The 27,463-nt window shown below is 39.1% G+C and overlaps 1 protein-coding gene across 3 annotated transcripts; it reads left to right on the plus strand.

Annotated features, from left to right (window-relative positions):
- Nucleotides 1-2,302: 2,302 nt before the first annotated feature.
- Nucleotides 2,303-20,561, plus strand: Slc26a2 (solute carrier family 26 member 2). 3 transcript variants are annotated; one of them, XM_048811789.1, is made up of 4 exons: nt 2,303-2,415; nt 8,607-8,778; nt 10,735-11,449; nt 13,017-20,561. In XM_048811789.1, the coding sequence occupies exons 3-4, from the start codon at nt 10,760-10,762 to the stop codon at nt 14,535-14,537; spliced, it is 2,211 nt and encodes a 736-aa protein (XP_048667746.1). In that variant the 5' UTR covers nt 2,303-2,415; nt 8,607-8,778; nt 10,735-10,759; the 3' UTR covers nt 14,538-20,561. The 3 variants fall into 3 exon arrangements, with proteins under 3 accessions (XP_048667746.1, XP_015341587.1, XP_048667745.1); XM_015486101.2 differs by lacking the exon at nt 2,303-2,415 and adding an exon at nt 2,429-2,627; XM_048811788.1 differs by lacking the exon at nt 2,303-2,415 and adding an exon at nt 4,409-4,634.
- Nucleotides 20,562-27,463: the final 6,902 nt, after the last annotated feature.

Here is a 27,463-nt window from a genome sequence, read left to right on the forward strand (position 1 = left end):
AGCTCTCCATCAGGGGGAGTTGGTTGTCTTTTTTTTTTTTCCCCCTTCAATATGCTGTGGAGCCATTGGAGCATCAGTGAAGGTAATATAGGCATGATAGATCAAAATCCACCTTCATGGGGCCCCTGAGATTTTGAGGGGGGCACCATATTAAGCAGCAGCTGAGGATGTTAAACTGAGAGAGGTTCCAATGGCTGAACTAAAGCTTCTGTAGCACCTTCCCCAGCACTGAGGCAGAGCTGGGTGTTCTTAGATTTGAACATCTGACAGTTCTCAGAAATTGCCCTTGATATTTACTACCTGCCAGTTGTATGATGTTGGTAACAACATCCCGAGTTTCAATTTCTTCATCTGTAGTGCAGAATAATATATATGGAATAAAAAGAAGAAAATGATAGCCTTTATTAGACCAGTCTTTATTGATGTCTATTATATGTAAGGTTGTGGATAGATTCTTAACACTTGAATAGTATAGTGAATGTAGGGATTAAGAAAATGTGCTTTGCAGTCAGATGTGACTGGGTTAAAGTCATCTGTCACTTATTAACCATACACATTTGGGCAACTCACCCAAAATCTCTAGTCTCATTTCTTCTCATATAAAAGGAGACTCAAGGTATAGGGTCTCCTCTAAAAAGATGGGTTGTGAGAATTAACTAAAATATGAATATGAAGATCTCTATGAGACACGTGATAAACATCCAGAAATGGGCAATTATGGAGGTTCTGCTTGTTGGGCAATCTATAGGGAGCTGCAAATAATTTACATCCCATTGTCTTATTTGATCCTCTCAAAAACTCGGTGCTAGCCCATTAACTACCCTTTGAAAGGTGAGAATACTGACGCGCATTTAGACTATCTGTCCCCAGTCTAAAGGGGCAGCATAAGAATCAGAACCCAGGTATTGGTTGTTGATTACTATAGTGGTTAATTTGAATCGTCAACTTGATTGGATTAAGAGGTTCCAAGGCTTAAAAGGATTATGGGGGTGTGCCTAGGAATGATTGGCCTGTGGATAGTCAACTGAAATGGAGACCTTCCCCAAGCATGGGCAGCACCAATCAATAGGATGGCTTGTATGAAATAAAAATTGGAAGAACAAAGAAGCAGCAGCAGATTCAAGCTAAATTCTTCTTGAACGGGTTGTTGATTGCTGTTGCCCTCAGGGAGCGGATTCTCTCTCCTGGACTCTTCCAAAGCGGACTCTGACAGTGATTCTCCAAAAGGCTTAGGTCTCAGATTAGGGTAGCAACATCCATCTCTCTTGTTCTGGGGGCTTCAGCCTCTTAAGACTATGCAGCTACTGGTTCTCCCAGCTTTCCAGCCTGCAGCGGCCTTCGTGGACTACCCAGTTAACCTAATAAGTCAACTTTTTATCATTATACTTCCTTTGATTGTGTTCTCCTAGAGAACCCTGATTAATACAATTACCGATGTAGTTTGTGACCTTGGAAACTCTTAATTCGGTGGGCAACAAAACGTGGGGATCAATCATCTGTAGATAAGAAAATTTCTTAAATGATTGTGAAGAGGTTCGTGGCAAAGAAGTTAACCATAATTCATTCTCCATGAAAGCTACAAATGAACGAATGAATGCATACGCCATGTTGTCCAGACCTATGATTAAATCAAGAGGGCGTGATAGGGTGGGACGGGGTGGCTCCTTTACATAAGATTGTCAGGGATGTCCTCCGAGGAGAGGGCAAGAATTTAGAGTGAGACCCGAGACAACAGGTGGCAGCAACCAGTGTTCAGATCCCACAAGAGATGGCCAGTTCAGAGCAGTGAGGAAAGTGCAGAGGACACAGGGAGCGAGAGCTCTATAAAGGCCATGGGAAGCCACGGAAGGTTTTAAACAAGGGCTGGAATTACATTTCATACTTTTACACTTTTTGTTTTACGTTTTTAAAAAGGGCCTTCTAGTTATTGGGATCTTTGGTGGAGAATAAGTTCAAATGGGGCAAGTGCCTTAACTTTCTAGCCGCCTTTTCCCATTCAGGGCTTCAATTTCCCCTTTGCGGGTGGCGCAAAAGGAGCCCTAAAAAGTCTTGGATGAAGATGAGGCAGCTCACAATCTCAGAGCTCTCTAAAGCTCCGCGCAGAGCGCTTCCGCTTATCGATCCTGACATTTCATCTTCCCTACACTCTGCGGGTCACGGCTGAGAACCGATAGGTTGCCCACTTGGCGGTTGAATCACTCATCTCTGGGCCGGAGGAACTGCCGAAGGATTTCGGCCGCGTGGCCCCTTCTGCCAGGACAGCCAATCGAGAGGAGGAAAACAGATAGGGGGCGGAACCCTCGCCGGCCCGGGCCCAGTCATTGGCTGACAGCAGCTTCGCTCGCCTCAGAACCACGTGACCACCTTAGTCCCGGGCTTCAGCAACCGGAGTACGTTCCGCACCACCTTTGGCCGGTGCGTCTTCGCTGCGCTCCCTGGGTCTCGCTTGGCTGGTCCTCTGCCTCCTCCGGGGGCCGGGCAATGGGCGGGGAAGGGGACGGGCCGTTTAAAAAGAGGCCAGCGCTGGGCCGGACAGCCTCTGCCGGCGCTGAGGTGTCCGCTCAGCCCGGCCACGGCGGAGGAGGCGCCGCGGGGCCTCATTGCGTGCTGCTGTCCGGACCCCAGAGGTGAGCAAAGGGGAGGGGTCGGGGCGGCCGCTACGCGATCTGCGGGCACCTTTTAGGTTCAGACTGGCCTTGGTCCCAAGAGTGGTGGGAGGAAGCCATGACCTAGCTTCTCCGTGAGCGTAGTGGTCGGGCGGGGAGAAGTGGGCGTGAGTCCGGGTTATTCCCTTAATCGGCGGTGGCCGGAGCAGAGCCTCAATCTCATGAGGCGGCTAGCTCCTGCGGCCCATGACTGCCCATTTTTCATCCTACACCCCTCGCACCTCGCAGACGCGGAGCTGCTGTTCCTTGCTGAGGCGATTGGCACCCTGAGACCTGGGGAGCTGCACCGAGGTGGTAGGAGCCGCCCCACCTTGGGCAGATGGGGAAACGGGCCTGAAGAGAATACTTGGTTATCTTGGGTATTAAAATCAGACACCTGGTTAGATACAAAGTTAGGACTTACGCTTCCTTCCTTGACTTCCTTTCCTTTTTTTCTCCCTCAAAGCAATAGATTTATTTATTTTTGCTTCTGAGTCATAGAAGGGTATGGACTTGTACTTCTTTAATACTCATACACTGAAGTTGGAATTCTTTCAGTGGTTAGGTGAGGACACTGAGAAGACTTGTGGTCCAGGGCCTTAACTATAATTGCAGAGCTAGGGCTGGTACTCAGCTTGTAAATATCTGGCAGGGCCCTTTTTCTTGCACAGATTGGGGCCCACCATGAGTTAGAAGCATCCAAAACTTGCACTCCTTTCTGGTACCTATTAGTATTTTCACCCCTATATTCCCCCCCTTTTTTTTCCTGCGGAGGCTGGGGAAGAGAGTGGCTGGAGATTGCACCCAGGGCCTCTTGCCATTGCTCCATACCCACCCCTAGCTTCACATCATGGCTTTATGTGAAATCTAGAGCTAATGTGATTTATAGGATTGGGTTAAGCAGAAATTCTTGTTTTTGAAAGTTGGATCAATAGGAAATGGAGGATCAGCGCTGTTGGAAAGAAATGAGTCCGGCCTGGAGCTGTAGCTTAGTGGTAGAGCACCTGCCTTGTACGTGTGAGGCCCTGGGTTCAGTCCTCAGCACCCATAAAAATGAATAAATAAAGATATTGTGTCCACCTACAACTAGATAAATATTTAAAAAAAAGAAATGAGTCCAATTTTTTTTTTCCTGAAGGAATCTCAAAGATTGTGAGAGAGACTTATAGCTGTTGTTTATTAAATAATTGTTATATGCTTAGGTAGTTTACTTGTGTTACCTAATCCTGCAAGTTAGGTAATATTATCTCCATTTTGTAGGTCACAAATTGATGCTAAGTAGAAGGTTTCACCCAGCCCTGAACAACTTTGAACAGTGTAGCTAGGATCTAAATAGAGATTTGGTCTGACTTCTAGAATACAACTAGTGATTCTCCATATGTGGCCCTAAAGCTCATTATTATCCACAGTGCAGAGACTTAGATTCCATACTTGGATTTTTAGGGGCAGGCCTAAGAATCTGCATTTTGATCTCTATTTGAAAATCATTGTACCAGTACTTCAGTGTGCTGCCTCCTAGGGGAGGATCTAGAAATGAACAAATTCAGAGTTTGGGGGATCTCCAGAGGTATTTACTAGAGGTAGACTTTGAGAATCAACACAACATGTTTAGTGAGCATAAACCCCAGGCAGATGTTTGCCAAACTATAATTTCTTGATAAAAGTTTGGTTTTGGGGGGGCTGGGGTTGTGGCTCAGTGGTTGAGTACTTGCCTATCATGTGTGGGGCACTTGGTTAGATTGCCAACACTACATAAATAACCTTAATAAACAAAATAAAGGTATTGTGTCCATCTACAACTAAAAAAATATTTTAAAAAGTTTTGTTTTGGTATGTGGGGGTGGAAGGGTCAGAGTTGGTGAGTTAGTACGAATGGGGAAAATAACTTCCATTTTCTTCCTGAATAGCTGTTAAACTATCAACCATCAACAAGCACTTATTAGATGCCACATAACAGAGCACTCAGGATACAACTTCAAACAAAATAGAGTAAGTCACTGCCTTCATGGGAAAGAAACACAATTATTTATTTAATGGTGCTGTGGATTTTACCCTGAGCCTTTGGATGCTATGCAAGCCCCCTGCCCCTGAACTACCCCTACCTGCCCCCGCCTGAAAGACAGTTTAAAAACTGACAGGGCCATAGACTTAAAAAAAAAAAAAAAATTAGGCAAAGGGGATGAGAGTACAAAGCAGAGATAGACCCAGATGGCAGTGGTGCCATTTTCTATTGTGTCTAAGAAGGAACTAATTGATAAGGTATCCTTTGAGAAAACAGGCAGCAAGCCATGAATATAACTGGAGAAGAGCACTTCCATTAGAGAAGAAAAAAGGTATGGAGGAGGCAAGGGCTTATTTGCTTTGTTTGACTTTTGTCTTGGATGACAGTTATTCTGGCCAAAATGTAATACTGGAGTAAATTTATGTTTTTGCTTCTAATAGGGGAAAAAAAGAAAATGTTACCAAGTATGAATGTAGTATGAAACATAAAAGTAATTTTAGTCTTGGACTTTTTTTTTTTAACCAAACCTGCTTAAGTAGTGTGTTATCTTCACTTATTAAAATTACTAATATACTCAGAAATCCTGAGTTGAGTACTTGTCTACAGACTAATAGTTTGAACTAAAACCTTTTAACAAGGAAACAAATTGGGGGAGACAGTGTTGTTTTATAGAAAAAGCTAAACTTGGAAATTGGAGGATGAGATTTGAGAATTTGATGTTACTAATAGAGCAAGTGACTAAACTTGATTTGTCTCATACTGGAAAATGGGAATTTCTGTTGTGTCCTTAAGTTTATTGAGGAGGCAAGTAGAAGATGTGTATGTAATCTTGAAAGCTGTGAATTACTGCACAAGGAACTATTTATGTGATGGTGGTTTTATATTATTTTCCTCTTGGATATTTTATTATTTTGTCTTCGATTGTGCTTAATATCAGATATAATATGTCATGATGTTTACACTACTGATAAATGCTTCATATTGATTATTTTGTATCATAGACATAAATGAACATTGGTAATTGTGATACCTGGAAAACAAGTTTTATTGTCTTCATTGTATTTACTTGATACTTAGTTGTATTGGCTGCATTCAGCTGTTTCACATAGGTGTAATTCTAGCTATTTGGGGAGACTGAGATAAGAGAATCACAAGTTTGAGGTCACCTTAGGAAACTTAGCAAGACCCTGTCTCAAAATCAAATAAAAAGGGCAGGGGTATGCAGCTCAGTGGTAGAATACTTGCCTAGTATGCAGAAAGCCCTGGGTTCAATCCTCAGTAAACAAAAGTTGTTTCAAGTAAAGAAACATAAATGTTTATTTCCGTTAACGTGAATGCAAGTGTGAGGCGTTAAGTGCTGGGTTCTAAGAGACAAGGATGACTTGATGCCTGCCTATCAATGTGCTGTAATTTGAGAGACATGTTTGCTTAAGTGCTAAATCATTTTATGTAATGTGTCAAGGAAGATTAGCCTAAGAAGTTTAAGTCTCCCTGTGAGGTGGGCCTTCTAGGATTAGAAAAAGAACCAAGATAGAAAGGGGCTGAGAGTGTAGTTCAGCATGAGCATAGCATGTATGAGGGCCTATGTTCATTCCCCAGCACCACCACCACAAAAAAAAAAAAGAAAGAAAGAAAGAAAAAAAGAAAAAGGCATCCCAGACTGAAGGCATAGCATGAGCAAAGGAGCAGACTGCCTAATAGTTTTATGGATTGGTGATTGGAACACTAGTGAATGGAAGAAAGCAAGAGAGGCAGTTGCAGTCTTGTTCTACTTAGGAGACTGTACTAAGGTTTTATTAGACTGTTAAGAGGCAGGGAGCCCTTGCAGATTTTTGAAGAGTATATCCAAGAGGTAGACATCTTATGTTAATGATTTCTTCTTTTGAAGAAGAGGCAGATAGCATAGGGTTACAAAATGTAGGGTCAATGAAGTGTTTAAGGCAAAGTATGTCTGCAGCTTTCAAGTTGTTCAGAAGAACAAGACTCTGTAAGGACAAAGGGTGCAAAAGAACAATTGTCAGTTAAGTAGGTGAATTGTGAGTATACAGGTGTTTCATGTCTTGTTCTTTCAACTTTTCTTAAGATTTTTAAGAAGCTTCAAAATAAGCAGTCAGAAGGCAGAATGTACCTACAGAGTGTGTCCAAATCAGAGAGGCTAGTATTAGGGCTATCATCCTGCTGCTTGTAAGTGCTGGGAGTACTGGAAAATTATTTCCAAATTATACATTACCTATTCCAAGCTATTTTAGATTTTTCCATCTAAGAAGCGATGCTTATTTTGGTAGATGACTTGTTTACCTTAGTATTGAGTTAAGATTTAACAATTTTCAATAAACTTTAGATCTCTAGATTACTTTGGAGTTGACACTAGTTTTCTTGTAATATTTGATGATTTGTACACATATAAGGAGACTGATAATCTATTAGAGGAAAAAGGTTAAGGGGTCAGGATACTTGAGTTGTAGTTCCAGCTCTGCTTTAAATGATTTCACTATTCTGAACCCCTTATTATTATCTACAGAATATGAGGATTGCATTTCATGGTCTTTTATCTTTTCATATATGGCATAAGAGTCTTAGAATTTTGTCCCTTTTGGCTTTTGCGTATGTGTGTATGGTAAAATATATGTAACATAAAATTGGCCTTTTTAATCATTTTACTATTATATTACTTTACAGATAGACCTTGTAATTCCCCATTCCAAGTCCCATTCTTTTTGCTATTATTGTCACACATTTATTTTTTATATGCATAAATAAGACATTCAAGCGTTTGGTTTAGACAGTTATCTTTTAGAGAAATTGAAGATTTTTTAAACTGAAAAAGTTAAGTATATTTTATCTTCATTTGTGCCATTTCCTGAACCTTTATTTCTTTGATGTGTTGACCTAAATTTGTCTGGTATATTCTTTTGCCTAAAGAATCTCTCTGTAACTTATGAGGGAGGATGGGTGCAGAGGCAACATAGTGCACAAACGCAAACTAACTGACCTGCTGGTAATAAATTCAGTGTTTATCTGAGAGAGTTTTTATTTCTTCTTCATCTTTTAAAAGATTTTTTTTCTGCGTGTAGACTTCACTGGTGAAGATATAACTCCATTGTCTTGTGGCCTCCATAATTTCTAAAAAGAAAGATGCTGTAATTCTTACCTTTGTCCCTGTGTAAAGAGTGTGGCTTTTTCTTTCGTTTGTTTATTTTCTCTTTATATTTTGTTTTTAGCAGCTTGAATGTGATATGTATAGGTACAGGGTTTTGTTTTAATTTTATGTGTATCCTTCCTGGCATTCTCTCAGATTCTTGGATCTGTAGTTGTGTCTCATTAATTTTGGAAAACTCTTGGCCATTATGTCTTCACACATTTCTTCTCCCATTCTCTCCTCCTTTATAGATTTTAATTATGCACATGTTAGTTAGCTTGATGTCTCACATATCTTGGATGTTCTGTTATTTTGGTATTAGGTTTCTGGTTTTGTTACTGTTTGAATACCAAACAGCAAAACAGCATTTAGCTGATTTGCATTAGTTAATTTCTGTTGACCTGAGTTCATTGATTCTTTGCCTCTATTATAGTTTTTACAGCATTTCTATTTGATTCTTTTTTTATTTGATTCTTTCTTAATTTACAATTCTCTCATAATTTTTGTTGTTGTTGCTTTTTTGTGGTACTGGGGATTGAACCCGGGGGTGCTTAACCACTGAGCCACATCTCCAATCCTTTTTATTTTTTATTTTGAGGTGGTCTCACTAAGGTGCTTAGGGCCTTGCTGAGGTGGGCTTTGAACTTGTGATTCCTCTGCCTCAGCTTCCTGAGTCACTGGAATTATAGGCATGTGCCACTGTACCCAGCCTTCTCTTATACTTTTCAAGTATTTTTTCTTTTATTCTTTTCAACAGCTCCATAGAAGGCAAAGACCCAGATTTGTTTAGTTTTGCTTTATGTTTCTTTTTGTTTTTTAGGTTTGTCAAAGACTTTTGACCCAGAAATCAACAAGAGCTGCTCCAAACTAGGAGGTAAGAAGTGCATTCAAGCTGCTTAAGAAAGCTGGAAGTGAGAAGATAATTACAGACTGTTTACATTGAGGAACGAAGAGCTACTGTGTCTATCCATCAACCTGATTATCTGCTTAGGGTCAGTAGCCATTTGCATCTATCCTTTTTTTCCTTTTCTGCTTCACAAGACCATCAAAATAACTGTTATTTTACTCTTCAACCTAAATAAAATAAAATTTTATATATCTTGTATTGGTGAATAGGCCATGGGATCTTGGAATGTGGCACTTAGGTTTATACCTCACAAAGATTTGTTTTTCTGTCAGTTATAAAACAGAAAATTGGCCAATTGTAGTGGTACATACCTATGATCCCAGTGATTTGGGAGGCTTGAGGCAGGAGAATCAACAAGTTCCAGGCCAGCTTCAGCAATTAAGAGAGGCCCTCAGCAACTTAGTGAGAACCTGTCTCAAAATTAAAAAAAAATAAAAAGGGCTGGGGATGTAGCTCAATGGTAAAGTGTCCCTGGGTTTAATCCCCAGGACTGGGGGGAAAAAAGAAAATAGAAAATTTCCTGAGTCGTCCATCTGTCTTGACTCTATATATTCATAGTCACAAATTTGTTTGCTTATTTGTTCTTAAATTTATTCAAATATTCTGTGAACCTGCTATCTCAGAGTTATTATATTGTGTTTAGTGATGACTGTACTGATGAACAAGATGTCTTTTCTCCAGGAGACACTTACTTAACTAATACAGAGTGTGGTTACTACTATAATGCAGATGCAAAGTGTTGTGGAACACAGAAGACACAGTGATTCATTTGGATTAGGGGAAATTGGGTAGTGCTTTGTAGCAAAGGTAGCATTTTAACTGGGTTTTCAAAAATGATTAAGGTCTTGACAAGCAGAGAGATGGATGGATATTCTAAGCTAAGCACATAGCTTATGGAAAGTCACTAATTTGTGAAGTATTTGCTAAAAAGTGTTCACTGGACTCCTTTGAGAGCATGATTCTTGTTCCTCCTCTTTTACTCCTAAGATTTTTGTTGTCCCTTCTCTTTTTTGTTATTTTTATCTCCTTTATTTTCCTGTAGTTCCTAGTAGTAGATTTATGGCACTAGTTCTATAGTTTTGGTAGGACCTAGAGATGTGGAAGTTCAAGGCAACATTTTCATCTCTAGATAGCCTATGTTTTATTGTGTGTACTCATAGTAGTCAAGTGGGTCTCTCTTTGCATGAATATGGGCTCTGCCATAAGGCAGATAACTCCAAACTAGAACTCAGTAGAATGGACCAAAACCTTCTATAGCATATATTAGTCACGTGCCCTATCAACCCTCCCCATGCACTTGATATTTGTTAAGTTTCAACATTCTCTTATCAGCTTCTCTTCCCTATCTAAGTAAAGGAGTGCTATTTGAAGATTCAGATGCATTCTGCTGTAGTTTCTTTTTATTGCCCAAAACACTTATCTATACTCCGTCACATACTTTATCTTCTATTCTCAACAATTAGTGGGTCGTTTAAAAATGAACATATACATACACAAAGAGCCATCTTTTTTATTTTTATTTTTTGTTTAGTTTTAGATGGACACAATACCTTTATTTTATTTATTTATATGTGGCGCTGAGAATTGAACCCACTGCCTCACACATGCTAGGCAAGTGCTCCACCACTTTTTCAAGGATGGGTAGAGAAGAGTGAAGATTTGAGACTAGATCCTATTTTGTGGTATGCCTGGGAAGCAGACCATTATTGTATATAGAAAGAAGACAGAGTGCCCCAGTAACTTGTCTGAAGAAAAAACTGCAGGGGTAGACAGGCAAATATGGAAAATAATCCTTAGTGCTTTATACTCTTGGGGTGTCCTGTATCAACCAATTGTTTGCTTTGACCTAGCTGTTTGTGGTCTGGTGCTTGTCTTTTTTCCTCTAAGATAAACAAGGCTTGATGAAGAAAAGAAGGCATAAGATATGTATCCCCAAACTGAAGTCCTCTTAACTTCCATGTGTGTGACAAGTAGGATTGTTAATATACCTGAATACTGAGAACTACTTTATCGGTTAACACTGATATTTTCTCTGGGGTAGGAAGCGGAACCATTTGTCTCCGGAAATGTCTTTGGAAAGTAAAGAGCAACATGACCTTTCACCCAGGGACTCAGCTGAAGGAAATGACAGTCTTCCATCCGGTGTCCTTCTGAAGCCTCAAAAGGAATCAAGTACTGACTTGAAGCAATTTGAGACCAATGATCGACGCAGTTCTTATCCTAGGATCCATATGGAGCCTCAGGAGAAATCATATACTAACATCAAGCAGTTTGTCATCAAAAAGCTACAGAAGAGTTGCCAGTGTAGCCCAACCAAAGTTAAAAATATGATTTTTGATTTCCTTCCTGTTTTGCGATGGCTCCCAAAATATGATCTAAAGAAGAACATTCTAGGAGATGTGATGTCTGGCTTGATTGTGGGCATCTTATTGGTGCCCCAGTCCATTGCTTATTCCCTTTTGGCTGGCCAAGAACCTATTTATGGACTGTATACATCTTTTTTTGCCAGCATCATTTATTTCATATTTGGTACCTCCCATCACATCTCTGTGGGCATTTTTGGTGTACTGTGCCTTATGATTGGTGAGGTAGTTGACCGAGAAGTACACAAAGCTGGCTCTGATATTGCTCCTTCTTTAGAAATTATTTTAAATAGGAGCACACTAGTAAACCAGACATTAGACAGGGTATGTGATAAAAGTTGCTATGCAATTAAAGTTGGCAGCACTGTAACCTTTATGGCTGGAGTTTATCAGGTAAGAAACAGTGGAAGAATGGGTCATTTCTGGCAAAAGTAATCACTACATGAAATCTCAGATAGTGAGCATAATATAACAAAATGCTGGGCGTGGTGGTGGACATCTGTAATCCCAGTGGCTTGGAAGGCTGAGGCAGGAGGATTTTGAGGTCAAAGTCAGCCTCGGCAAGAGCAAGGTGCTAAGCAACTCAGTGAGACCCTGTCAATACAAAATAGGGCTGGGGATGTGGCTCAGTGGCCAAGTGCCCCTGGGTTCAATTCTTAGAACCAAAAAAAAAAAAAAAATTGATAAAAAGAATGGGGATAGGGAGAAGTGTGGATTAGGAATATTTCAAATTATAGATTCTTCTACCTTCCTTTAGAGTTGCTGCTCTGGTGAGTGGACTCTTAATAAAAACAGTTTGCTGGGTATGGTAGTGCATGCTTATAATACCAGCAACTCAGGGAGGTTGGGACAAGAGGATCATAAGTTTAAGACCAGTCTTGGCAATTTAGCAGTACCCTCAACAACTAAGCAAGATCTTGTCTCAAAAAATAAAAAGGGCTGGGAATGTAGCTCAGTGGTAAAGTACCCGAGTTCAGTCATCAGTGCCAAAAAAATATAAAATTTTAAAATGCAGTAGTTCTCCATGGTTATTGGGGAAGGAAGGGATAAATTGAGGGCTACTATATAGCAGCCAGGAGAAAGGATTAAAAATTAAATTATTCTTGGGTCTCCCATAGTAGCCACTAATTTGCTGTTATCATTATGCCCTGCCTGTTAGCATCCATAAGTCAGCACTGACATTAAACCTCTTCTCTAATGCAGGTGTTTGGAACCAGTGGGCAAAGGGGAAGATTGGCTCACTTAATTTGGTGTTTGGATGAGATAGGGAAAGGAAGGTGAGGTACAGATGAGTAATACTCTTTAGAGTCTGCTTTTTCTTTGGTTTTAGTATGTCTCACCAAGAATTAGAAAGTTGTGATAGAATTCTGAGGAGCTGGGAAGAGGAAGAAATAAAAAGGTGTTAACTGTGAAAATACAAGATTATTATTAATATTGGTGGCAGTGTGGTATAAGTATATACATACTTAATGGAGAACAAGTTTTACAGAAGTTAGATTAAAGAGTTCTACGGTAATTTTTAAAGTGTGATTCTATTTTGATGTGATTTTTTTTAACCAGTTATAGCTCCACTTTTAAAGTAATGATTATGACTTAATGAAAAATAAGTGGTTTCTTAAATTGGAGGAATTTTTCCAATTTGAGTTTGTATGTTTTCTTGTGGACCCTTGAGAATGTCCTTTTGAAAAGAAGTATGAACCTTATTCAAGTTTAAGAAACATTGTATGGGAAGATAGATATCCAAAGTTGCTCCTTCACTTGGACTAATGAGTGACAGTGTGACCTTGGGCAAGTTCCCTCTCCTTGTAATATGAAAAGATTGATGCATGATTGCCTTCATTCAATTTCTGACCTTCTGTGATGCTCTGATGGTTTGTTTCCATGCTAGAAATGTAGTGTAATAGAAAATTGAGAAGCACTTTTCTGTTTCCATTTAACACTTATATATCATCTATTCCAGGTTGCAATGGGCTTCTTTCAAGTGGGCTTCGTTTCTGTCTACCTCTCCGATGCCTTGCTGAGTGGATTTGTCACTGGTGCCTCCTTCACTATTCTTACATCTCAGGCCAAATATCTTCTTGGGCTCAGCCTTCCTCGGAGTAGTGGCGTGGGCTCATTTATCACTACCTGGATTCATATCTTCAGAAACATCCATAAGACCAATCTCTGTGATCTCATCACCAGCCTTTTGTGCCTTTTGGTCCTTCTGCCAACCAAAGAACTCAATGAGCGCTTCAAGTCCAAACTCAAGGCACCAATTCCTACCGAACTAATTGTTGTCGTGGCGGCCACTTTAGCCTCTCATTATGGAAAACTAAATGAGAATTACAATTCTAGTATAGCTGGACATATTCCCACTGGGTTTATGCCACCCCAAGCACCAGATTGGAGCCTAATTCCTAGTGTGGCAGTAGATGCAATAGCTATTTCTATCATTGGTTTTGCTATAACTGTATCACTTTCTGAGATGTTTGCCAAGAAACATGGTTACACGGTCAGAGCAAATCAGGAAATGTATGCCATTGGCTTTTGCAATATTATCCCTTCCTTCTTCCACTGCATTACTACTAGCGCTGCTCTTGCAAAGACATTGGTTAAAGAATCAACAGGTTGCCAAACTCAGCTTTCTGCTGTGGTGACAGCCCTTGTTCTTTTGTTGGTTTTACTGATAATTGCACCTTTATTCTATTCCCTTCAGAAATGTGTCCTTGGTGTGATCACTATTGTAAATCTTCGGGGAGCCCTTTGTAAATTTAGAGATGTGCCCAAGATGTGGAGGGTTAGCAGAATGGATACAGTTATATGGTTTGTTACTATGCTATCCTCTGCATTGATAAGCACTGAAATAGGCCTGCTTGTTGGAGTTTGTTTTTCTATGTTTTGTGTCATCCTCCGCACCCAGAAGCCAAAGATTTCATTGCTTGGTTTGGTGGAAGAGACTGAAATCTTTGAATCCATATCTGCTTACAAGAACCTTCAGACTAAGCCAGGCATTAAGATTTTCCGCTTTGTAGCTCCGCTGTACTACATAAACAAAGAATGCTTCAGATCTGCTTTATACAAAAAAACTCTAAACCCAGTCTTGGTAAAGGCAGCTCAGAAGAAGGCAGCAAAGATAAAGCTCAAAGAGGAAACGGTGACTCTCAGTGGAATCCAGGATGAAGTTTCAATGCAACTTTCCCATGATCCTTTGGAGCTGCATACTATAGTGATTGACTGCAGTACAATACAATTTTTAGATACAGCAGGGATCCATACACTGAAGGAAGTTCGCAGAGATTATGAAGCCATTGGTATCCAAGTTCTGCTGGCTCAGTGCAATCCTTCTGTGAGGGATTCTTTGGCCAGAGGAGAATATTCCAAAAAGGAAGAAGAAAACCTTCTTTTCTATAGTGTGTACGAAGCAGTGGCTTTTGCAGTAGAATCTCAAAAGCAGAAAGGAATATGTGTTCTCAATGGTCTGAGTCTGTCCGGTGATTGAGAAAGTAGTTGAAAGGAAGAATGTCAAGCCAATAGGTTAAGATTTTAAGTGTGCAACATTTTCCAATAATTTCAAGTTGCACACTTGAAATTATTCTTCCTTTGAAGTTTATGGCCTTTGTATATTCTCAAATGCAGCAGAGCTTATTGTTGGGCAAAGTTAAAAAGAAGAAAATGTTGTAGTTTCAAGCTTTCATACAGATATGAAGTATTTGGGGGATGCAATAAATATCTACTGAATTAAAGAGTACAGTAGTCCCAAGACTATTACCACCTTGTTTTAGGGGCTATACATTTGGACACTTTCTCCTCCAGGCAGAAAAGGAGTGAAGTTGGGATTTGCATTAGAAATATTTGTGCCTTTGCATGGCTCTGTAGACAGGAAGGAGAAGAAGTCAGGGAGAGTGTTGAACCTGCCCTTGAACGAGCAGCATAAGGGGCTTGTGAAGCATGAGGTCCTAACTAGACAAGCTCGTTCTTGTGCTTCTCTATTCCCAGTCTTTGTTCCCCAGATAGCAGTAGGATCTCTGGATTTCAGTAGGAGAGAACCAGTCCTATCCTTAAGGCAGGGAACTGTAGGCACAGTCTCATTAGGAGTCTGATGGCCAGCAGGTTTGTGACATACTAACATTTTACAGAATAACCTTGGTAATATATTTAATGTTTTAGTCATAGCTTTTTGTTTAAGGTCAGTAGTTCAGCAAAGAGTTTGTCAAAATTAGAAATGTTCTGCATTGGGAATTCTCTTTTCTGTGGTCTTTATCTGACCATTTATCTACCATTAAGCTCTGTTTCAGCATTAAGTTATCCTAGTGTGTTTTCCCATGGAATCTGTCCTAAGCTGGCATTTCTGAATATCAGTTTCAGTCGTGTCAGATAAAGCAGGAGCTGATTTTGCCTTTTCTAAAGTATTTTAATTTGCTACTGGCGACTGAATCTAAGAGTTCTTAATGACTGAGCCACATTCCCAGCTCTTTTTTTTTTTCTCTTTTCTTTTTGGATACAGGGTCTCACTGTGTTGCTAAGGCTGGCCTGGAACTTGTGATCTTTCTGCCTCAGCCTCCTGAGTCACTGGGATTATAGGCATACACCACCATGCCTGGCCTTACAGTATTTTAAATGAGCTTTGGGCAGACCGTCAAGGACAGATGGCAAAAAAGAATGGCTGACAGTTTCCCTTAAGAATTAGTTTATTTGGCAGTAAATTTTATATCCCTCCCCCCTCATATCATTTTAGCAAGGGTCTGCTGGGGACTAGATAGTCTTTCTTAAATATAAGCTGCTGCTCTGGAAAAGAATGCACAAGAGTGGCAAGAGTGCTTCCAAAAGGACATCAATAATTAATTTGTATATGTTTTAGTGAAAACAGTGCTGGTGCTTACTGCCATAGATGTCTGTTGATGTACAGTAAATATTGATGACAGTGACAGCTTTTAACTCAAGTCGCCTAAAACTATTACACAAAATAATTTAGAAGCACATTTGTAAAAACCCAAGTATGGATGTATTGTTTCTGATCATTGGCCACAAGTTGCGAGTTGAGAAATGGTTTCTTTAGAAAATCAAGAATATCTGACATTGAAAGCTTATAATTCTATATCTGGACCTTCAAAGGCAAGAAAAAAGCAGGTTCTCCAAGTTAGGAATAGGGGATTAATTTATGTGAGATTTAAACATTTAGCCAAGTCTTTTAAAAGAAGTGCAAAATAATTTTTTTAGCCTGCTTCTATGTTCTAAATAATTTTAGATATTATAAGAATCAAGCCTTATATACAGGGCTCCTATTGAGGTGGGATGCTTTTAAACATACTATATTTGTACTTACTTGACACATACATATATATATTTTCTTTCTTTTTTTTTTTTTGGTATTTCTGTTTGCTCCATAAACTGCCAGTGTTGCTTGTCTATTATAGGACTCTCCCGTTTGTTTACATGGAAAAATACCTTTCCATTATCTTGACAGAGCAGTTTCTGAGTACAAAGTCTAGATTTCTATCTTCTAGGTGATTAATGTTATGATTAGATGTAATGTTCTGAATTTTGACATCCTTTTAGAACTTTTGCTCCCTGATGTTTGCCCTTTCTATCCAGCCTTATGAATAATAATTGTCAAAACCCGTGTCTTGGTCAATTGCTTTTTGTCCCTTCTTGTCCCTTCCCCAAGCCAGGTTTGAATTGAGAATATTATAGATGTCAAACACTCTGACAGAGTAATGAGTACATGTTTACAACAACTCTATAATCCAGTACCAGCATAGCCAAAGAATTTCATTTTGGTCAGAATTTGGAAAATTTCTTAGGATGAATGACATTGTTTGTGCATTGCCTAAACTTTTACCAATGTGGATATGAACAGTTTGGGATCTTTAAATAAGCAGTGAGCATTATTCTTGAATAATGTTCTGATTTGCACCTGTCCTACCAAGATAAATAAGAGTAAACAAGAGATTCTGCTTTTAGTAGGCAATTATAAGGATATTTTAAGATTTCACTGGAGTTGTTTCATTCTTTACTTGGACTTGAGGTCTACGTAAACTTAAAAATTTTTAACATCTCTTTGGAACCAAAGGCTAATTTGCCATCGTCACTACAACCAAAAACTAGTGTGTGTGTGTGTGTGTGTGTGTGTTTTGTTTTGTTTTGTACTGGGGATTGAACCCGGGGGTTCTATCGCTGACCTACATCCCCAGCCCTTTTTATTTTAAAGACAGTTTTTACTGCCATCCTGGCTGCTTTTTGATATTTTTAAAATTGCTTTGATACAAAATTATTTTGCTTATTCTAAATGTGAGAGTCTAAGTGAAGCATTTTCTTGTTACTTATTGATAAATATATAATCTCTATCTAAATGGTTATCATTTCATTGAACTATAGACTGTGCATACAATTTGGATAGTTAAAACTCTTATAACCTGATTTTTAAAATTTGTTACAACAGAAGGGTAGAGTCTGTCAATGCAGGAATAGACATATGTGCAAGGAAAACAATGCAGGGAATAATCACTGAAGAGACTGACCTATAAAGGGAGACAAGGAAGGGACCCAATTGAACAGAATCCAACTCCTGGTAAACTCCACACAATAGTGGATTAGGATTAGGTAGCACACCTCTGAGAGCAAGGTCAGAACTGGTTTCTGTTTTCAGAAGAGAAGAGTCAGATTCACCAAAGCTGAAAGAGCTGGTTTGAACTATTCTAGAGCACTGTCTTCCCTCTAAACTATGTGACTCCAGTATTCTATGTGATTCTGATATGGTAATAAGATTGACATGTCTAATTGATCTTTTTAAAGTAGAACAAAAAGAAAAGGAGGGTTTTGTTTGTTTGTTTGTTTGTACTGGGAATTGAACCTATGGATGCTTAACTACTGAGCCACATCCCCAGCCCTTTTTTTGAGAGGGTTTCTCAAAAAAGAAAAGAAAAAAAAAAAAGTTGCTTAGGGCCTCACTAAGTTGCTGAGGCTGGCTTTAAACTTGCAGTCTTCCTGCTTCAGGCTGCTGACTTGCTGGGATTACAGATGTGTCCCATTATGCCTGGCAAGGTGTTTTTGATTGACAGTTGGCTTAGCTTTTAAATGATAGAGACATTGATTATAAAAATTTATTGTTAGATTTATAATATGGTAAACAGTGAACTTTAAAAATGTATGGAATTGTTGTGCATTATTAGACTTATAATATTAATGGCTACATTTTAATAAGAAAAATAATTCTGTGCAGGGGTATTCTCTTAGTAATTTGTTATTGAAGAACACACTGTCAACTGGGTGGGTGGCACATCTAGTAATCCCAGGTTAGGAGGCTTTGGCAGGAGGATCTCAAATTTAAGGCGAGCCTTGAAAACTTAGACCCTGTCTCAAAAATACAAAGGACTAGGGATATGGCTCAGTGGTAAAATACTCCAAGATTCAATCCTCCATACCAAATAAGAAAACAACCATATTGTCAGGCTTAGCCCTGATCTTAAAAGTAAGAAAAGGGATGAAGTGCATTTCTTGGGAACTTAAATTCAGTCTCCAAGTTACAGTGATAAACTCACGTTCTGTGACCCTTCTTAATGAATTGTTTTCCTCTATGTGTTGTTAGAGTTGGACTGTGGGTTCTCTTTACATTAATGTAGACATTACCTTGTATATTTGAGGACCTACCCAGGAGTCAGGGACCCTGGGCCAAGTACTGGTAGTATGGTACTCAATAAATAACACACTGGGGGGCTGGGAATGTGGCTCAATCGGTAGCGCGCTCCTGGCATATGTGCGGCCTGGGTTCGATCCTCAGCACCACATACAAACAAAGATGTTGTGTCCGCCGAAAACTAAAAAAATAAATAAATAATAAAATTCTCTCTCAATCAATCAATCACACACTGGGACCCTTAGGGGATGTGCTTTGTAGAAGAGTGTTGAGTTGAAGCTTGACTGAGAGTTGAGCAGGAGCCAGTGATACCCCTGGTTTATTCAAAGGAAGATTCCACAGGGAAATGGTAAAAATCCAGTTGATAGGAATTAGATTTTGCTCAATTTTTCTGTTCTTTAGTGGCCCCCCCCCCTTGTTTTTTATTCTAGTGATGCCTTATTTAAAACTGGGCTTAAAAACTGAAAAAAAGGATGAAATGGGAACTAGAGCACTTAAGCTTTGAACTAATTTGCTCCTCACCCCTTTTTGGTGGTGGTGGGGGGGAGGTGGGGAGAGAAGGTAACCAGGGATTGAACCTAGTGGCACTTAAACACTATGCCACACATCCCTATCCCTTTTTATTTGTTTTGAGACAGGGTCTTGCTGAGTTGCTTAGGGCCTCACTAAATTGCTGAGGCTGGCTTTGAACTTGGGATCTTCCTGCTTTAGCCTCCCTAGCTGTTAAGATTACAGGTTTGTGCCACCACACCCCTCCCCCACTTTTGCAGAAAGATTTTAGATTGCCATGAATTACAATAATAAAAGGTAGATGGAATAGGACAAAATAACAAACATGCTGGTTTGTTGTTATAGCCTATATATCTGTAGATGGACACAATACCTTTTTATTTTACTTATGTGGTGCTGAGGATCGAACCCAGGGCCTCAGACATGAGAGAGGAGTGCCGTAACGCTCAGCCCCAGCCACCCAGCCCAATTTTCAAGGTTAAAAAAAGAAAATAAGTAACTTAGAAATGGAGAATTTAGATGTAGGAGTGAGGAAGATTTATTTTTATAAATATTTTTATCCTAATAAACAATTTTTAATTTGCAACTCAGTTTTAAAGGAAACATGTTAAGTATTGTTAAGAAAGTAAACATTACACTAAACATTCTTCGGTGTGTATGTCTTTTTTTTTTTAAACTTTGTGTAAAATAGAAGAATATTGAATTATGAAGACTGAATCACGAAGAACACCACCAAATGTCTTTTTAAAATTAGAGATGCTGTTTGTAAGTCTGTGCTAGAATGGGTTTTTACCTTAAGTTTTAATGAACTTATTTGGGGAGTTCTCTCTTCCTTATCCAATACCCCATCCCTCAAATGAGATACCTGGAATCAAATAGCTCTTGCCTTTTCAATGCAAATCAATTGGAAAATTATGATTTGAGTCCTGATGTTGCCATGGCTTCTGTTTCTCAGAAATGTGTATGTGAAAATACCAAAATGGGCTACCTTTGCAACTTTTGTATGCAAATCAAGACAATATCAATTTAACAGGTGAATGAACTCCATCTTGTCTATTCTCCAAAAAAAGTATACTGTCTTTTCCCCCTTTAATTATATTAAGACTGATGACTTTTAGGAATATGTTTATACTACATATTTTTAATTGAAGTGAGTGCCTTGATGTTATTCCTCATAAGTCATTGTTTAATCCCCTTATGGGACAAGGATGAGTCAATAATGTATTATAGCCTATTGGAAAGGAGGGGAGTTGGTTAATAGAAAGGTCTTTTTCTGCTGGAAGGATGTTTGCCTTTTTTTTTTTTTAATGTAAGATTATGTGTATTGAGGTCCAGAGGTGTTATTTCTTTTGTATACTAATAAATTGTTACTATAATAAATATTACTCTAGTTACTTTTGTGTGGGGTTGGGAATCTGCCAAGAAATATTTAGGCACCAGTGGATTTTATAATACAGTCTGTTTATATTTGGAAAATGATTTACTCAGTAATTTTTCCCGACTATAACGATAGTATCTGTCATTATAGAAGGACATAAAACATAAAGAAACCAAATTCTTTTCCTTTGGGGACTCTGTTTTCCATAAGTGAAGAGGAAGGAGGACTAGATTTGCTTGAGGACACTTGGAGTTCTCATATTTCTTGACTCCTATTCCGTATCATGCTAGAATCAGAAAACCCAAATCTGACTAATATTTTACTATTGTTCTTTCTGAACTTGAAAAGGTGATCTTTGGTCCACATTTTCCCTATCAGCAAACTGAGGCTAACACATGATGATTAAGTGAGAGAACTGAGAGTGGCACTCCTAACTGGAACGTGCATTGTGAAGGAGACTGTACCACCACCCTCCCCGGTACCTGCCATGAGGCCTCTTCTGGGTGATACTCACCATTGTTTTTTTTTTTTTTTTTTTCCTTTTTCATCTCTCTGAAGTGGGGTTGTGGGGACAGGGCTAAGGATGGTTTTTAGTCCTCCTTTTGCAGGAGGCATTCTGATCTTGACCTTATTCCCATCTCACAGAGTGAAGGAATTGGACTCTGCATTTTGTGTACTCTCCGTGTCTGCAGACAGCACTGGCATTCTGAGACCTGTCAAATGCACTCACAGTCATTCTCTAGCATCTTCTTTGGCTACCCTGGAGAGCTCTGCTTCCCCCATCTGCCCTTTCAACGTTTGTATCCATGGCCTCTTCATTTAGAACCATTGCTTAAATTTGTTCTTTTCGGATCCAGTTGAGACTGATGAAAGTGTGACTCTTGGAGAAATATTCACATGTGCAGGTATGCACACATAACTATAAAAAGGATGGCTTATAAACTTCCACATCTATGGCTCCACTCATCTTACTTTCTGAGCTAGTAGCAGCTGAAAAAGATTTCTAGCCTGACCTTTCTAGAATGCCAACCAGCTTATCTATATATAAATCTTGTTATCGGACAGCTCAGCTGGGATGCCTAGAGCTATCTCACATGCAACATGTCTTCCAAACAAACTTGTCTTTCCTTCTGTTAACCTACCTTTTTTTTTTTCTCCTTGGTGCTGGGACCCAAACCTAGGACTTTACACATGCTAAGTAAGTGCTATACCACTGAGCTATACCTCTAACCCTGTTAACCTATTGTAATCATGGCATGACCCAGCTACTTAAGCTAGAAACCTGGGAATTTCTCTATTTTCTTTAACTCCCACACCAAATCCACCTACCTTGTAAGTGTCTATCAAATCTAACATCTTGTTCTTGCTCTCAATTTTCATTATTTCTCTTCAAGACAGTGCCACAGCCTAAATAACTATCTGCTTCTCTGCAATCCAGCCTCTAATTACTATATTAAAAACAAACACCTGACCCTTGCTATTTGTGTTTTCAGGATGAATAAAAGATTAATATTCTAGCTGACAAGACCTTTAAAACTGCCCTTACTTACACCTCTAGCCTCTTGTCCTATCACACATTCTTTGGTTGACATACCAACTACTGACCTTAGGTTTCCCCAACAGGCCATTTACTAAATAACACCTGTCTTTTACGCTGTTCTGCCAGGAGATGCCTCCTGGCTTCATCAACCTAACTCCCTACTCCTCCTCCTAGATATTTTTTAACAAGTATCCTTTGCTCTTGGCATCATTTCTACAGAACTCCTCTCCTTTAGGGGCTCCTTTGGACTCCATCTCTGTACTTCTCTATTTAGTCTATGCTTATTCACTAAGAATGACATTTACTACTCATTTTTTCCCTCTTCTATCTTTTGTTGTTGTTTGTTTTGTAAACAGGGCTTAAAATGAAAGCCTCACACATGCAGTGCAAATGCTCCAATGCTGAGCTACATCCTCAGACCTTTCCTTTTATTTTGAGACAGGGTTCTCCTAAGTTGCCCAGACCATCCTTGAAATCCTGAAGCCTCCCAAGTAGCTGGGACTATAGGCAAGTGCCACTGTGCCCCGCTGAAATTCTTGAGGGTAGAATTCTTAGAGCTCCTATGGCCAGTGATGGCTACATTATAAATTCCAATAAATTATTATTTCAAACATGGATATGCTTGGTGGATAATTATTCCTATAACACTGGCTCATTTCTAGAGTATATCTAGCTGTCCAGAGTCAACATGGTCTGTGGTATCAAGTCTCTAGTGGAAAAAGTCTCTAGTGAAGAGATGTGTGATGAGGTAGATTTTGTGGTCCTAGGCAGTTCGTTCCTGGTTGGTTGCTTGAACAAGTCTCACATCCTATGTCTCTTCCCCTTTTCCTTGTCTTCCCTCTCAATCTCTATCACATCACAGAATTTACAAGTGGCTGCTCTTAGGGTTTCTTCAGTTGACTGTTTCCTTTATGTCACCCACCTGTGCCCTCTGGTGGTTGAAATTCCAAGAAATAAGGCCTCAGCATGAACAGTTTTAACAGGTCTGTAACCTTGGAACTAAATTATCTGAGCCTATTTGTGCTTTTGTAATATATATATATATATATTTTTTTTTAGAAAAATTAAATGATAAGTGAAAAAATGCATGATAGGAAAGCAATCTTAAATTTTCTTCCTTTTGAATGAAAGTGCCCTTCTTGAGTTACAAAGAAAACTCTTGGGAGTTATCATCTGGAACACTGAACCCAAGAACTGCTAATGGAAGAAAGGATTGATTAAACCAATCTCTGATTCTATATGATGGTTAAGTTCCAAATAGGAATAGATAGTGATGACTATAGGTAGCATTTAAAGAACACTTAGTCTTTAACACTTTTTTTGTTGTTATTTATTTTTTAGTTCTAGGTGGACACATATCTTTATTTTGTTTTTATGTGGTGCTGAGAAACTAACACAGTGCCTCACGCATGCTAGGCCAGCGCGCTACCATTTGAGCCACATCCTCAGCCCCCAGACACATCTTTTAATCCTCATGACAACACAATTGAGGTAGGTACTGAGTTCTTGCATACTGGCTTACGGAGAGGGTTAATCAACCGGGGCAGAAATGTAATTGTTACTCAAATGGAGCTAGCTTGACCAGAGATTCAGGGAGAAGCCACAGAGGGTCTAATGAGAACAGGCCAAGAAGGGATACTATCAACCACTTTTAATCTAAAAAACAAAGTACCAAGCCAAAAACCCTAATATCCACTAGAATCAAAACCTTAGCCAATGTAAATTAGACTGCAAAGGACTCTGGGATATGATTTTCATCTCCTAGATCTATATCATGATGTTAAGTAAATCAAGAATGCTAGATTTCCTTTTTGTGAAAAAAGTTTAAGCACATATGTCCTGAACATCTATTCTATCTAAGGCCTTTTTAAATAAGTTCTAATCAGTTAAACATGACTGTAGAAAGCTCTTTGATTCATTGTACACAAATCGAGCACAATTTTTCGCTTCTCTGTTTGTACATGAAGTAGAGCCACACCATTCATACAATCATATGTGTACTTAGGATAATGATGTCCATCTCATTCCACCATCTTTTCTACTCCCTTGTCCCCTCCTTTGCCACACCCAAAGTTCCTCCACTCATCCCATGCCCCCCATCATTATGGATTAGCATCCACTTAGATAAGGCCTTTCTAACGAAAGTTCTCTGTGTACAAATAGAGGGGAGAGAAAATAAAATAAAATCCTGCAGTGTTTTTTTTTTTTTTTTGGTGGAAAGACACAGGTTTAACTCCATATAATAGACTTCTTCATTATCAAAAACCAGATTATGACTTGGATTGGAATTGTATTTGAGGTGATGATACAGAAAAATTTTGTAAATCCTTTCATATAGAATACATCACTCCCTTTTCCCAAGCCATTTTCTTATATAATCAATGCTGCTTTAAAAAAACAAGGTAGCTTTGACATATTACATGTGTATTGATTTCTACTTCAAGGTTTATTGACATGCCTAAGATGTACCTAGCACCGTGTTAGGCACCATTATAAAGGCTAACTGGTCTCTGCTCTCATGGGACTTACAGTCTAATCAAAGAGTCACAGAACATTGAGAAAACATTTAAGTGCTTAACTGAGTGGTAGAGACAATGAATCTCTACCACTATGGGATGAGGGAAAAGCATAGAATATGTGCTGGTGTCTTCAAGAAAAAGGATTCTACTTTTTTTCCTTTTCCCCTGTGGCACAGCAGATTGAACCCAAGGTACTTTGAGACAGTCTTTTTTTGGGGGAGGGGTAGTTCTGGAAATTGAACCGAGGGGTACTTTACTACTGAGTTACATCCCCAGCTTTTTTAGTTGCAGATGGACAAAATACCTTTATTTCATTTTATGTGGTGCTGAGGATCAAACCCAGTGCTTCATATGTGCAAGGCAAGCACTCTACTGCTGAGCCACAAACCCAGCCCCCTTCTCAGCTTTTTATTTTTTGAGATAGGGTCTCACTAAACTGCTGAGGCTACCCTCAAACTTATGATCCCACCTCAGCCTCCTGAGTCACTGGGATTACAGGCGTGCACCATGCGTGGCTAGACACAGGGTCTTGCTAAATTGCTTAGGTTGGTCTTGAATTTGGAATCCTCTTGGCTTAGCCTTCTGGGTAGCTGGGATTATAGGCCTACACCACCACGCTAGGCTCAAGTTAGTTCTTGGAGAATATGTATGGCCTAGCTTGATAGAGAGCAGGGCAAGGCATTCTAGTAAAGGCATAGAAGCAGCGATGTGTATGAAATGAATGATGACAATGGCCTGTTTAGGCAGCAAGGTGCACATTGTGCTGCACAACCAAGTTGGAAATTGCAGTCAACTACCTAGGGAAATAACACTCAGCTGAAAAATCTGGTCTTTCATTTTTGTAGACATTTTAGAGCCAACACAAACACTTAGGCAAAGTAAATGGCTTGATGCCAACAGACCTAACAATATGTGCAGAAAGGGACTGCAGGAGGTGAGGGAAAGGATTAGGAAACGTGTCTGTAATCCTGATACAAGAAGATGATGAGGGCAATTAAGGAGCTAAGGATGAGATATAACCACAGGATTTGGCTAGAAGACATTGTTTCCCTTTTCTAAGTGTTAATTTAAAATATGTACAATACTTTTAAATTCTCATACTAATTTGTTGAAAGGAAAAATATCCAAAATAAGCTTTAAAAATCTATATAAACAAATATTTTTTCATGATTGTTGTTTTGTTCACTGTAGAAGCAATACTTTCTATGATTAATCTGCTTTATGTGTTTCAATTAACTGCAGAAAGAAAAATGAATTCCTGTGGGTTTCTGAAATATCTACAAAATCATTCAGGGTGGGGGCAGGTTTAAAAAAAAACCCACCACCACAACATTAACAGATTCTGTGTGTACCCTCTAGAAATGAAATTTTATTTGTCTGGTTTACCAGGAGTATATTCTAGAATTATAAAGAATATTAAGAATGCCTTCTCTAGGGCTGGGGATGTGGCTCAGTGGTAGAGCACTTGCCTGACAAGCCCTAGGTTTGATCCCTAGTCCTGCAAAGAAGAAAAAAGAATGCCTTCTCTATAGGGAAGAAACTTTAATATAAATCTGATTATAAATTCATGTAATTTTAAATAACTCAGAATAAACTTTGATTTCTCTGAAGAACAAGCACAAATGGAAAAAGGCAATTTATGGAACCATTTTAGTAGAGGGAAAATGTAATGTGCCTTCATTTTGATTATACGGTACAGACTGGATTGAGAAGAGTGAGGGACTGGGGCTGTAGCTCAGTGGTAGAGGGCTTGCCTAGCATGCATGAGGCACTAGGTTTGATCCTCAGTACCACATAAAAATAAACAAACAAAATAAAGGCATTCTGCCCATCTACAACTACAAAAAAAAAAAAAAAAAGAACAGTGAAAAAAATCCAAATCAGGGTGTGATCCAAACACCCCCATAGGAGTTATCTAACAAACTCCCCTTTCATCCTGTCTAGAAAGTGAGAGGCACATGATCCTGATTAACAGGATTCTCTTTATTATACCTTCTGTCTCAGAGCATATCCATGTCCCTTTTATGCTCTTTATTTCCCTATACTCCAGCTTCCTAATAATTATATGTTTAAAGCACTATGGATATTTTAATGAGCTAGATGGCTCCTGTTAATTCCTTGGGCACAAACATATGTACCTCTACTGAAAACCTGGATAACTTTTGGGGCATCAAGAGGATAGCTAAGAAAGTTCTAGAGTTAACAAATCAGCAGAAAAGAAGGAGCTAAACAGCCTTGGAGTAAGAACAGCTGACACTTTTCTTTTTATACAGCAATGGAGAGTATTGAGAAGGCCATCTGAAGAGGAGGTACTAGAATCCAGCTATGTCAGTGGTTCTTTAAGTATGGACCTTGGATCATCAGGTGAGGACTTACTAGAAATGCAAGTTCTTGGGTTCCCTCTGAGACCTACTGAATCCAAAATTCTGAGAGTAGAAGTGATTCTGATGTGAGCTAAACTCTAGAAACCACTGATCTAGACTTGTTGGGAAGTAGTTGACTCTGTGTCCATAATGCACTTGATTTTCCTGTGGTTATTTCAGTAGTTCCAAACTTGTCTGTACATTGGAATCATCTGGGGAAATTCAAAACTACTAAATGCCTGTGACCCATCAACAGAGACTGTGATTTAACTCCTCTGGGATATGGCTTGGGCTTTGGAATTATTAGAAGATCCTCAAGTGCTCCTAAGGTGCAGAAAATTTGAAAACCAATGTATTAACCAAAAGGGAACACACATATTAGTCAAATTTCATTCCCAAATTCTGTTCAAGTTTCCTGATTATCTCTGAGTACTGAAAAATTATCATGATAATATTGCTTTACTTAAATTAGTTCAATATTC

The sequence above is a fragment of the Marmota marmota genome, unplaced genomic scaffold, assembly GCF_001458135.2.
Source record: "Marmota marmota marmota unplaced genomic scaffold, marMar, whole genome shotgun sequence".
Lineage (NCBI taxonomy): Eukaryota > Metazoa > Chordata > Mammalia > Rodentia > Sciuridae > Marmota > Marmota marmota.

What these genes read in the sequence shown, in the direction of transcription:
- Slc26a2 (XM_048811789.1), top strand. Translation starts at nt 10,760, where the DNA reads ATGTCTTTGGAAAGTAAAGAGCAACATGACCTTTCACCCAGGGACTCA. An exon ending in TTATGGCTGGAGTTTATCAG is followed by an intron (nt 11,450 to 13,016) that starts GTAAGAAACAGT and finishes CATCTATTCCAG; the next exon opens with GTTGCAATGGGCTTCTTTCA.